This window comes from Lampetra fluviatilis, chromosome 1, assembly GCF_964198595.1.
Source record: "Lampetra fluviatilis chromosome 1, kcLamFluv1.1, whole genome shotgun sequence".
NCBI lineage: Eukaryota > Metazoa > Chordata > Hyperoartia > Petromyzontiformes > Petromyzontidae > Lampetra > Lampetra fluviatilis.
In genome coordinates this window covers 39783374-39796610 of record NC_136275.1, presented here as the reverse complement: position 1 = coordinate 39796610, position 13237 = coordinate 39783374, and the positions used below count along the sequence as shown (strand labels likewise).

Genomic DNA, 13237 nt, shown 5'->3' with positions numbered 1-13237 from the left:
TGCATTTTGCCCTGGACATTTTCAAGCCCTGCACAGTGTGCCATCGACCTGACTTTGAATGCTTTTATTTTTGAAAATACTGCATGTGAAAGTAGATAAATGTTCTCGTTAAAAAAAAAAGTTTTGCTTTCTGACCTCTCTGTCCACGCAGCAGCAGCATAAATAGGGACCCCGCCACATTTAGCCGACCGGCAGGTTATGTGCGGTGTGGTATTGTGTGGGTGTGCTTCCACCGCTGTCAAGATGTGTGGCCAGCATTGAAGAGTAGGCCAAATACCCGGCAGAGGGGGCTCTATCTTAAGCTCCTTCTCGTGGAGGCCCTTCCTTCAGCAGTGGCGTGAACAAGACATTGCAGGGCTGCACCTTTACCACGTTTCTACTTTGTATAATATAAAACCCTTGTTCAATCTACTGCTGGATGAAGGCCTTCTCACGCCGTGCCAAGTCATCGGTGTTGTTGGACCACACCTCGCCGCGGTGCTCAGTGTGAGCGACCCTGGACAGGTTTTGACACTCAGCGTCTCATCAGTAGACTCAGGCACCGACGTGGGGAGGTCCTCGCGGTTGCCGGGAAGTGCAAAAAAAAAACTTTAATGGTTTGTTGTTGAAGGACACAGATATATGAAGGAGGCACATTGTCCGCGTGTTTCTTCTGCTACTGATATTCTCCACAACGACGCGAATGATTAGTCTGTGCTCGGTGAAGGGGGCTGCGCAGGAAATGGTTTCGGGATGTCACTCGTAAGCACCGCGAGGATCGCTGCTTATCAGTACGTGAGCACAGTGCACATGTTCGTACGTCAAAAATCCCGCCGCACGCACGCACAGGGAACAGGGAAGAATCTGTGTGCGCGTGCAGGCAGGTACGATCTATCTTCTCCGGACAGTGGGGTGGGGGGTGCACCAGTGTCACACCGTCTTCAGCGGCATCAGATTAGGGCGTGCACACGCCTTGCACAGCGTTTCCACATGTCGCTGACTGGTGTCGTTTTTTTAAAAATCAACAAAAATATGGTTTCCCGTCAGGTTGAGAAGCAGAGGAATGACCTCGCCAGGGAGCTGGAGGAGCTCACGGAACGCCTCGACGAAGCGGGGGGGGCCACAGCAGCCCAGGTGAGTGGGGGGGGGTGAACCCAGCCCATCAGTCGGTCAGGGGAGGGGGGTCGATAAACTCAGCACCAAATTGTGGGGACAATAGTCGTCCTATGGCAAGCCTTACACTTTGACAGCAGCGTGACACTCCCACCGCTGGTTCGGATGCCTTTGATGGAGATTAGCGGTGCCCTCAGTGCTTATTCAAGCGTGGAAATGTAAACCCGCATCGCTCTGTCATGGATTGTCACTATACCAGGGCCTAAGACTGAGGTTGTAGTCCTAATAATAGTTATTCAATATAATTTTGCTCACATACAATTGAATGACTCACGGTAAAATGTATTACAACGCAACGATGTATATTTCTAAACGACATCGTCTTTGCGTTGTACCTGCGGGTTGTTCGGACGACGTCCGACGTTTTGGTCCACGGGGCTGGGGGGCTTCTTCTCGCACTGAATTCAGTGAAGACGTCGTACAACCCGTGGCGTACAACCCAAAAACACATCGGAGAGCAACACGGCACAAGCGTGGAAACAGGCATGCGAGTATCAACGCGAATACCTGAATGCTTCCAACAGTGGGAATATGCAGTCTGCTAGAGCAAATCAGTATACCCTGATTCCATCAGTGGTTAGGCTAGATGTAATGGCTACGCGATTAGGTTGCTAACCAACGTGTACAATCGTTTCGGTGTTATCTCCCTGTGCGTTTGGGATTTTTCTTCCCACAGAGAACTCCGCTCTCGCCATCACGTGCAAAGGTTACCCAAATAGCCACGAAAGTGAAATGTAAAAATTTATTCTCCCTGCGCCGTGTGGAGCTGCTGTAGCTGAGAGGACAGGACACGGTGACGTACGTAGTTTTTGTGACGTGATGACTGAATTCAATGCGCAATATCTCAAATTCCCCTGAGCAACAGTATTTCTCCACTCGACGATGCTATTGTCTACTTATTTTGATATATATTCACGTAAAAAAATATAATAATTAATTAATAAAAAAAATCTGTAAAAATGTAGTAAATTGGCTTTCCAGCTGTCCATGGGGTTTTTAGGTGGGTGGCTAAAGTCGTTCCTGACCCCCCACCCCCTCACGGTACTAAGTGATGAACACGGGGGGGTGGTGGGGGGACGACAACACAGTAACCCCCGAGCACCCCCCTCCCTTCCTCAATTCCACCGTGGCTCCTGCACCTGTACTCCACAGTTTGCTGATATTGCCCTCCCCCCCACACCCAACCCCCTTGGTGGGCACAGATCGAGCAGAACAAGAAGCGAGAGTCGGAGGTTCTCAAGCTGCGCCGGGAGATGGAGGAGTCCTCCTTGCAGATGGAGGCCACCATGGCCGCCCTGCGCAAGAGGCAGGCCGAGTCCACGGTGGAAATGACGGAGCAGCTGGACAGCCTGCAGCGCGTGAAGCTCAAGCTGGAGAAGGACAAGCAGGTCATGAAGGTGGAGGTCGATGACCTCGCCTCCAGCCTCGAGGCATCTCAGAAGTACAAGGTAAAGCCACCACAGCGCGTGCACGCACACGCACGTGCGTGTGTGTGTGTGCGTGCGTGCAAGCCACAGAGGTATTCATCGTTTTGACTTCCCTGGATTTTATGCCTGCCAGTAGTTTCGAGTGAAGTTCGTAGCCGATTTCTAAATTTGTTTGTGAGAACTGTTCATCTCCCTGAAGCAATACCAATCGGCACGTTGAACGCTTGCGCACAACACTATTTAATCTGTTCGGGCTCTGTCGGGTGGTGGAGGGTCTTACGGCATAACATTGGGCGCATCATCATGGGACCTCCTTTGCCAGTACCAAAATATACTAATAGGGTTTTTCCCTTTTTTTGGCAACAAAACTGACACCTTTTGCAAGGAATCATGCTTACATTAACCACAATACTTGCAGTCAAATGCAAACAAAAAACAATACTCTGATAATTTATGCATTGTCTTTGAAACTGATTGGTCCACACCAGAGACAGCTTTCTTTAGAGCCTAGTCTCATATGGTGCTCGACCAGATGACGCCAAAAGGCGCACTATTTTGCCACAAATTTGGTACATGAGCATACGCAATGCACGTGTATGCAGGGCCAGATCAGCGCAGGGGGCTTTAGGGGTGGCAGCCTGAGGGCCTCCGATTACGTGGCAGCCCAAAGCAATAGACCGCTTCATGATGGTCGAAGTGCAGTCCTGTTGCCCTGTGATAAGTCCTGCAGGTAACTTGGTCATTGAAGCCATCGCAGCACGAAGTGTGTAGCACTACCAGTTGTGTGCTTAAATTAAACCAGTTTTGATTGTTTTAACTTTAAATTAGCCATGCAATTCCTCCATAATATAGGTTTTTGGGTAAGATCACGTAAATATAAATGTCGTTAAACCCACCATCACCCGGTGGTGATATGTACCGTAATCAATTATAATTAATTGATTACATATGCGTGCTACGGCGGCGAGATGTTAACTACCTCGCCTGGTATACAGGAGATCCTGGGTTCGTTCTCGACCCTGACCATGCCTGTATATTTGGAGTTTGCATGTTCTCCCCATGATCGTGTGGATTTTTCTCCGGGTCCTCCGGTTTTTCCCTGCACATTTAGAATCAGCGTGCGTTCAGAGTATTTGGCTGCTGTACATTTCTACGTGATACGCCACTTCGGTGAGCTATCATTTGTGGCCAGGTCGCTTCTGAAAACGAGCTACATACAGTGAGGGAAAAAAGTATTTGATCCCCTGCTGATTTTGTACGTTTGCTCACTGACAAATAAATAATCAGTCTATAATTCAAATACTTATTTCCCTCATTAAAATGCAAATCAATTTATAACATCTTTGACATGCGTTTTCTGGATTTTTTTGTTGTTATTCTGTCTCTCACTGTTCAAATAAACATACCATTAAAATTATAGACTGATCATTTCTTTGTCAGTGGGCAAACGTACAAAATCAGCAGGGGATCAAATACTTTTTTCCCTCACTGTAGCTCAGTGAGCCTTACCCAGTAAAATTTAAAAAAAATAGTAAAATCGCTTTTTTAGTCTACAAAGGTCACTCGCATCTTGCATGTGTGAACGTGCACCGCAGGTGTCGGCCGAGATGCACATTCGCAAGCTGGAAGATCACCTGAGCGAATCCAGCTCGCACTGCGAGGACCTGCAGAAAACCCTCAACGAGGTCAACAACTTCAAAGTGAAGCTCGCAGGTGGGGCCGGCTGCCTTCTGACGGGCAATTACGTGGTGCGCGCGAGCGGGATTACCCACTTGACCGCGCGCGTTACCCGGCAGTGGGAAGCGGGGGGTGCGACGCTTTGCGGGGGCAGTAACAACACCGGCGCCGTTACTTGCCACCGCCGCTCTCTGCAGCCGAAAACAGCGACAACCTCCGGCGGCTGGAGGAGGGGGAGAACAAGATCGCTCAGCTGAGCCGCACCAAGCTCTCGCTGTCCTCGCAGCTGGAGGAGACCAAAAGGTCGCTGGATGAAGAAACGAAGGTGCTTGCACCCTATTAAAGTAATGCGTGTCTCTGCGGGCGTCTCCAGGATAGGATTTTTAATTTTACATGATGCCGGATATATATATACGACGGCATCTTTTTAGAGGCATCGCAAAAGGACAAGGCGTGCGTCGTAGAGTAACAAAACGAAAATGTAATCAAAGGTTATGGAAATGAACGAGATGAGAATGATGTTATGTTGCAGGATGCCATTTAATCAGACCGATTTTGGCTCGAGGTTTCGGGGCCAGAGTTATGGTGTTACGGTATTGTACAAATGTAGTTTTTTTTTCTTTCAGAAATTAAGTGAACGTAGTGTGCTCGTAATGGACGGAAGGTTTTTTTTGGCGTTTTCTTCCTACCATGCTCTCATTCAACAATGGAGGCTTGCACATGAAGTGAGGGTCAAAGAAATGTATTAGTGAAGCATACATTCATGAACAAGCCAACAAAGATGTCCAGAACATCGAGTGATGGTTGTCCGACACAACATTTTTTAACTGAACATGATTACACGTTTTTTCAATGATTACCATAATTTTATGCCACTTATGCTATCGGCTTCAAGTAATTCAATTCAATATCCATTGAGATCTCTCATAGAGCAGTGTTAAAGAATGGTGCACAGATATCACAGGACAACCTCTTCAAGTAGTCTCTGGTTCACACATTAGAAGACAGCATTTTCCTACATAGTCTGCATATGAGAATCTTGTTTGTTGCATGATAGTGAAACCTATATATTCATCCTCAGAGCTGGAATTCAGCCAACTAAAGTGCGGAACCAAATTTTACGTGATCATCTTGCGTGCTCTTATCGGTGACCAAGCTGAAACCGCCAACTCGGCTATGTGCTTGAGATTCAAACCCAGGATCTCAGGGGTGGCAGCTAAGCTGACCTCTGAGCCACACCCGCCCAACCTCAATTACAAACACGCTTAAGTCGCTATTCATAATAGATTTTTTGAGGTTAGGTCACGTAACAATCTGACAAAATCCTCTGCATTAAGGAACACTCCACCGCCCAACACAGTCACACAAATTAATTTCTGCGTGGTGTACAAGAGTATGGTGTACAAGCGTTGAAAAAGGCCAATTATGAATGTTCCAACTCACCATTAAGTTGACCAACAATCCGCACAAACAAATGTACCAATTAGGCCATGCGACAGATTTAAGAAAACCAGGTCAGGTGACACACTGATTCCGATTCACCGGATTGTTGTTCTGACTTTCTGGAGCTTAATGATTTTGATGTAATATCAAGCGAAATGCCATATATCTTATTCCTAGATTTGCTTCTGAGGATTGTTCTTCAACTTACCGGTGAGCTAAAACAATAATAACTTGGGGCGTAAAATGCTCCCACCATGTCACAGTTCATGTGTTTGGGCTGTGTCGTGTTGGCGGGAGGCTTCTAAAATAACACAGATCCGTCGGATCATTCTGTGGCCTCATACAGACAATAATGATCCTAATAATTGCCTGCGAAAAAGCCAACCGCGTGTTACATCCTCACTGTTGAACCTCCGGGTGCGACGCAGGCAAAGGGCATGGTGTCTCTGGGCATGTCCAACGCCAAGCACGACTGCGACCTCCTCCGCGAACAGCTGGAGGAGGAACAGGAGAGCAAGGCCGAGCTCCACCGCGTCATCTCGCGCCTCAACGGGGAGCTCACTCAGTGGCGCAGCAAGTACGAGTCAGACGCGCTCGGCCGTCTGGAGGAGCTCGAGGAAACCAAGTGAGTTAAAAAAAGAAAAATCTCTCTTCCCCCCTCCCCCCGCCACGCACGGCTCCGTTAAAAGGCCCATTCGCGCTTGAGTCTGACTTTACTGCGGAGGATACCGGGTTGTAATAGAGTGCATATGGCGTAGACAAACGTTTCAAAATGTATTATGTTAAAAGCGATTACTTACAAAAATGTTGCGGACACTTTACGTAGACGTGCACTTTAGGAAATGCCATGTGAATTAAAAGTTTATGTCATATACCAGCACATAATCACTTCTTAAAATAGGCACATCAGTAGCTCCTCCATTTTAATGTCTATACAAAATCAGGCAGGTTATCGAAGCCAAATTAGTTGAAATTTTCTCAGAGGGTGTATACATTTTGTTTAATTAATTAATCCAGCACTGGAGGAGTACATACACGCTTTGTGTCTTTAAACATATCGCCTGCGGCATGGTGCTCTTGTTGGAGATCCAGCAATGGGCTGGCAAATTGACAGAGGATTTCGACACGATGTACAATTTGACCCGGTGCATGATGTGGGCAACAGGAAGAAGCTTGCCGCTCGGCTGCAGGAGTCCGAGGAGGCTGTGGAAGCCGCCCAAGCGAGGTGCGCAAGCCTGGACAAGGCCAAGCAGAAACTCCAGGGAGAGCTCGAAGACCTTACCCTCGACCTTGAGAAGGTCTGGTCGCTCCACATTTTTGCGATCGGACATGTGTTGCTACGTTCGTTGAACTTATTTTGCACCGTACATAATCGGAGGTGATAAAACCACACTTCGCAATTTTCAACGTTGCCCCGTTTCGTCGGCTCATTATTCGCGAGAATGACGCTGAAGGAATTCCAGCCGTGGTTTTCTTTCTTTATCCAGAACTTCTACATTGATCTATACCTCTTCTTGGTTCTTTCGGTAAAGTCACGTAGAATGGAAATAATAAAAGAATAAAAATAAAACATAAAACAATAATTATTTTATTATTATTATTTGTTATGTTTTATTTTATTATTTCCATTCTACGTGACTTTACCAAAAGAACCAAGAAGATGAATCCCTGCAGTCACGAAAGCTTTAAATCGAAATTTTATCTATACCTTTTTGTATTCTTGATCTTGTTTTCCGCTGCATATATCCACCATTTTTCACATCTTCCGCTCCACCTATTTTCTGCCACGTTTGTGTGCGTCGCGTCACGTGTCTACCGTGCGACAGCTACGGGATCTGGCGGATGGGTCGAAGGCATCATTATCGAGGCGTGGTGTCCATCAATGGCTTTGGCCACGATGACCTCATGATCTTTGCTTACATCGCCCAGGATGAAATCCGTTCCGGACTTCATCGCGTAAATGAAAGGGAGTGGCATTAAGTCAGAGCGATCAGCACAGGGTCTTTGTTTGTATTGGTGTCATGCGTGCAGTTGTTCGTATGTCAAACTTTTTTTTTTTGCATTCGTCAAGGCCAATAGCTCTGCAGCTTCTTTGGACAAGAAGCAGCGTTCGTTTGACAAGCAGCTGTCGGACTGGCGTCAGAAGTACGAGGAGATCCAGTCGGAGCTGGACTCGTCGCAGAAGGAGTGCAGGAACTACAGCAACGAGATCTTCAAGCTGAGGACCTGCTATGAGGAGGCGGTCGAACAGCTGGAGGCCTTCAAGAGAGAGAACAAGACCCTTCAAGGTCAAATTGTTAAACCTTTGTAACGATCCCGAGATGTTAACATGCAGTAGGGATTTTTTTTGTTGTCGGTTAGATCGCGTAAATATAAATGTGCCATTAAACCCGCCACCACCACCACCCGACACAGCCAATTAGGAAGGTTTGTCACGTAAACAGTAGGTGGCCAATTCGTTACTAGTTCAGCACACTGGTTGCGTGTAGGAGATTAAACCCACAGCTTTTACAATTCGAGTACGACGTTTCGCCGACAAATACAACCACAATGTGCATACGTAATGTACACGCATGAAGTGCATGCGTGAAATATATTAAGTATGTTCATTAACTGTGAATAACAAGACCAAAAATACGTCCATTGTAATTTAGATTAATACATTACACCCCCCCCCCCCCATTCCGGTCTTCGCACCTGATTGGCTCACATTGATGACATCACATTCACCCCCCCCCCCCCCCCCCCGTGTATTTAAGGCCGACACAGGAGGAGGATTTCTCCACAACTCTGGCTGTCGCCTGATGAAGCTCGTTGTGATTACCAGCGTAACGTCGCGGCACTCAAATTGTTAATGTTGTGGGTTTACTCTCCAACACACCGGGGTGCTGAACTGGTAACGAATTTAAACGTTTTGTTCACGTGACGAACCCTACTAATTGGCCGTGTCGGGTGGTGGTAGATTTAACGACACATTTATATTTACGCGATCTAACCCAAAAAAAAAACATTCATTACGGATCTTTTAATCTGGAGTGCATTCGACGCATTGTTGTCAACACATTTGAAATTGAGTCGAACGAGGCCTTTTTGTGCGTGAAATTAGAATCCTGCATTACTGTTGTTGTTTGTTGTTGTTTTCTCTCGGTACGCGTTCAGAGGAGGTCACCGATCTGACAGAGCAGCTGGGAGAGGGAGGAAAAAGCGCTCACGAGCTGCAGAAGGTGAAGAAGAAGTTGGAACTGGAGAAGGAAGAATTGCAGCTCTCCCTGGAAGAGGCAGAAGCAGCCCTGGAGGTGAAACTCGCCGACGTTTACGAGCGCAAATTCCCTCCGTAATGAAGATGGTATTTTTTTTTTGGGGTTAGACCGCGTGAGTATAAACGCGTCGTTAAACCCGCCACCACCCGACGCAGCCAATTAGTAAGGTTTGTCACGTAAACAGAACGAGGCAATTCGTTACCAGTACAGCACACCGATGCGTTGGAGAGTAATCCCACAACATTTACAATTCGCTGGTGATTACAGCCAGCCTCATCAGGCGATTAGGCAGCATTGTGAAGAAGTCTTCCTTTGTTATGGATAATATTGGTCGCGAAAGCCTACATGTTAAATTGAGCAAATTCCTTCTTCACAAGTGGCAGCGATTTGTTATACCATTCATGTTTACTTTGTGTCTTTTCTCTCATTTAGCCCTCTCACCAATGGCAGGTCTTTGGCTCAGATTCACGTCATCCTGTCCAACATTTCTCTACTTCATTAAACTGCAATGAGCCCTTTTCAAGTAATCAAGCCAAATTGTGCTTTATTTGCCTCTTGGCCTTCATCTAACAATCCTTCCTTGCAGATCTTTCTTCACAGAGCTGGCACCTCGGGAGTATGTGGCCCAATCCATGTATTTTTTTCTTCTCTTTAATTTTTCTAACAAGGCTTCTCTCCCCCTGAACCTGCTACAGAACTTCACCACTTCCCTTTATCTCCATGCAATTTTATTGTTTCCTTTCTTCGCCATACCCGCATCTCAAGACATGCTCGCCTTCTTATGGCTCCCCATCTCAGAATCCAAGTTTATGCCACGTGCAACACTCCACGACGCTCTGCAGTTCTCGATTTACTCCGGACCGCCTCAAAGAGTTCCTATCCAAAGGGCCCTGCTAAAGATATTTGACCTTTTCCTCATGTTTAGTATATTTACAGGGAACCAGAATATTCGGATGCAACTCACGCAAGCAAGGGGGATAGCGCACTAACGCTGCACAAGTAGATCAAAAACATTCTTCCTCTGCTGCCCTGGAGGTGAGCAGTGTAACGTGCCTCCAAACCTAAGTGTTTGGCCTTCGGGGGTTAGGCCACGCGGTTAGCATTTCTCTCTCTTCGGAAGTTTCCAAGCGCTGCTGCTGCTGCCTGCATCTTTAACACTTTCAACTCCTCGAGATGTTCACAGGAAGTGCGTGGCGAAAATTTGAAAGAGCGGGAGCGCTCGACACGTGGCCCAACCTGAGGACCGCACCTGGATTACGAGCAGCTGCGAAATCTGAATACTAAATTGCCTCCTTAATTGCTCCATCAAGCAGGGAGATCCATTTATAGATACTCCAATTAAAGCATTTGGGAGAAATTTTACGATTGTAAAGAAGCTGCTAGTTCGCAGGTGAGGGCTGTTAAGCATGGCAACCTATGCACACAACATGCTCGCCTCAGCTCCCACAGATGCCGATCTGTTTTTTTACACTTTTAATCGAACTCCGCGTCATCGCATTTACAAAACAATTCTTTAAATGTTTTGCTTTGTGGCGGCGCAAGCCCAGATCTCTCCTGGACGTAGTGTGCCGTGCCACAGATCCGTGACTCTGTCATCTCCCTACCTTGTTCCTCTGTAGAACACAAAGCCACTGTTTTCTAACTATTCAACCAGCTGTTAGGATGAAATCAAAAGGCTCAGAAATTGGTGGGGTATTTTCAAACCCCCCCCCCTTCCTGTATTTAGTTGTCTCTGTGCCTTAGCTGAATTGTTGGAAATTACACAAAATTGGATGCAAGTGTAAATCGAGGCGCAGATTGCGGCTGCACGTATTCGAATACCAGGAAGCTGTGATAATCCTGCGTCAAACAAGCCACTTAGCATCACTAACGAGGCGGTCACCTGCAAACAAAAACTCATCTCGGCACAGATGGGTCTGGACAGACTCAATTTTCTTTTGTCCAAATCTCTGAAGAATGACTCCCCTACCGAGAGAGCCGAGAGAGCGAAACGACAACTGTAACAGCTTTGGGGGGCCAGAGGGAATACGTAAAGGCGGCGGCGGCGGCACCTGCAATTCCTCGCTCGCGCCACCGCTGGCAGGAGGGCCTCTGACAGAGGGCGGCCCGAGAGAGCCTCTCGTCTGGAGAACAGTGGATGGGTAAAAATGGGGAGTCCGAATTCTGCACAGGGGCTCAGAAGTTCCGTCTGTCGAGGGCCTGCCGTGGGATCCCCTGCGGGCCCAGCTGCCCACAGCAGCCAGCCAGCCGTCTGATTAAATCGCCCGCGTGCGCTCTGTCTCTCTCTCCCCCCCCCACGGCAGTCGGAGGAGGGCAAGGTGGTGCGCATCCAGCTGGAGCTGGCCCAGGTCAAGGCCGACATCGACCGCCGCGTGCAGGAGAAGGAGGATGAGTTCGAGGCCATCAGGTGGGGGGGTTGGGTTCAGTCCTTTGGGGTCGCTGTTATCGGTTGTCTTACAACTCACTCACCTGAGCCCCCCAGGGCTTTAATTTGGAACAAGCCGAGAGGGGAGCCTTTTTTTTTTGGGGGGGGGCCTTTAAAATTCCCAGTGCCAGCTGCAGCCAATGGAGGTAATTGGAGTGGGGCCATGCAGCCATGTATCCAATTACGCTAATTGGGCACACCTGGCATGGAGAATTTCAAAGACCTGTGATACATCACTCCGCTGTGAAGGAAGTCCACAGCGGTGGTGTGCTATTCTCTCTCCAGAGCTTATTGTGTGAGCGCGCGCGTGTGCCATGTTCGCCCGACCTACACGGTACCTTGGCAAGCAACCCGCAACATACATAGATACCCCATCGGCTGAGTGTATGCAGAAGGGTTTCCACCTCTGAAGTACGTATGTATGTACGTATGTTGAACTTCTTTCGCGCCGTACGTAGCCAACCGCGCTAGTCGGGGAAGGACAGCAAACTAAACGCAAAAGCAGTTTCAAAGAAATTAGTTTTCAACCTGGATGATTTAAAAGTGCATAGCTCCAGTAGATTCCTAACTTCTGAAGGAGGAGCGTTCCAGACGGCCGCAAGAGCGCATCTGAAAGCGCGCTATGTGGTGGCCGTCTTTGTTTTATGGTTAACCAAAATCCGCTGCTGCGAGGATGAGCGGAGTTTGTGTGATGGTTGACGAGATTGTGGTTTAAGGTACAACAGTCTAGGACACACATCATGGATAAACGAATTTCCCACAATCCCAGGAGCGGGAAAACTACACGGTTAAATGCATTATCTTGAACAGCATATTATTACATAACTGACAAAAAAATTGGGACTTGGCAAGACCTACAGATTTTCCGGGACGCGAACCTAAAAAACACGACGAAACAGGTGGCAACCCCGAGTGGTGTATGTTTCAGCGTGCGAACATAACCGTTCAAGGACAGTGCATACATTATCAGAGTTATGTTTGTTGTTTGCATTATGGCTGCAGGTATTGTGGTCTATGCAAACATGACTCCTTGTCAAAAAAGGTGTCAGTTTTGTTGCCAGATAGAAGGGTAAAAAAACAATTATAACATAACCGTTGTTTCGGTGACGAGGCCCCAACTAAACCGAGCGTCTCCGAGCGAGCCGTGAAGGCACCTGCAGTGACGGCTGTCTGCATTCAGAGAGCAGAAGCAGTTTCCACGTGAGAGCCACGCGCGAGCGCTGAAAGCGGTGGCTTCGACTGATTTGCCGTGCAATGTCACATAGTTTGTGGTGTGCCTCCCTCTGCTGGTTTGCCCGTGTAAGTGCTTCACTTGCTCACACACAAAGCAATCGTGCTACTCCACAGAATCAAATCTGTGTCCTCGAGTTTCGTGGCTTGCCGGCTGGACGCCTCTCCGCCACAAGAATAGCTCTGTTGTTGTTCGTGGCTGCTGAGTCATTGTCACCGAAACTAGCTGGGTAACTGGCTACACGGGATTTCCTGTGTAACAAACGGCGGAAGAAATTTGGACGACATGAGAGCAACACCGAGGGGGTGTGAGTAATGAATAGAGTAGACTGACACGGTTAATTTAAAACTGATTCAACTTTACAATTTGTGCGCCTATCAATGTAATTCTCTCACCGAAATATTCTTTTAAATCCTAGAGAATATTTTGAGAAAAAAACCTCGGCGAAGATATTATATATAAATTTCGATTTAAAGCTATCGTGACTGCCGGGATTCATCTTCTTGGTTCTTTCGGTAAAGTCACGTAGAAGGGAAATAATAAAATAATACAACATTTTACAAAAATATGATGTTTTATTTTTATTATTTTAAATAATAGAACAGCGATCCAGTCGCTGTTC

General features: G+C 47.4%; 1 protein-coding gene across 1 annotated transcript in view; it reads left to right on the top strand.

Moving 5' to 3' along the window:
• The window catches only part of LOC144930970 (myosin-16-like), an 81603-nt gene that overhangs the window by 54578 nt on the left and 13788 nt on the right, over positions 1-13237 (top strand). The window contains exons 31-39 of the mRNA XM_078854832.1: positions 1027-1113; positions 2355-2600; positions 4175-4292; positions 4454-4581; positions 6128-6324; positions 6865-6997; positions 7771-7987; positions 8859-8995; positions 11263-11366. Of these exons, the coding sequence (XP_078710958.1) occupies positions 1027-1113; positions 2355-2600; positions 4175-4292; positions 4454-4581; positions 6128-6324; positions 6865-6997; positions 7771-7987; positions 8859-8995; positions 11263-11366 (1367 nt within the window). The remainder of the gene's footprint in view (positions 1-1026; positions 1114-2354; positions 2601-4174; positions 4293-4453; positions 4582-6127; positions 6325-6864; positions 6998-7770; positions 7988-8858; positions 8996-11262; positions 11367-13237) is intronic.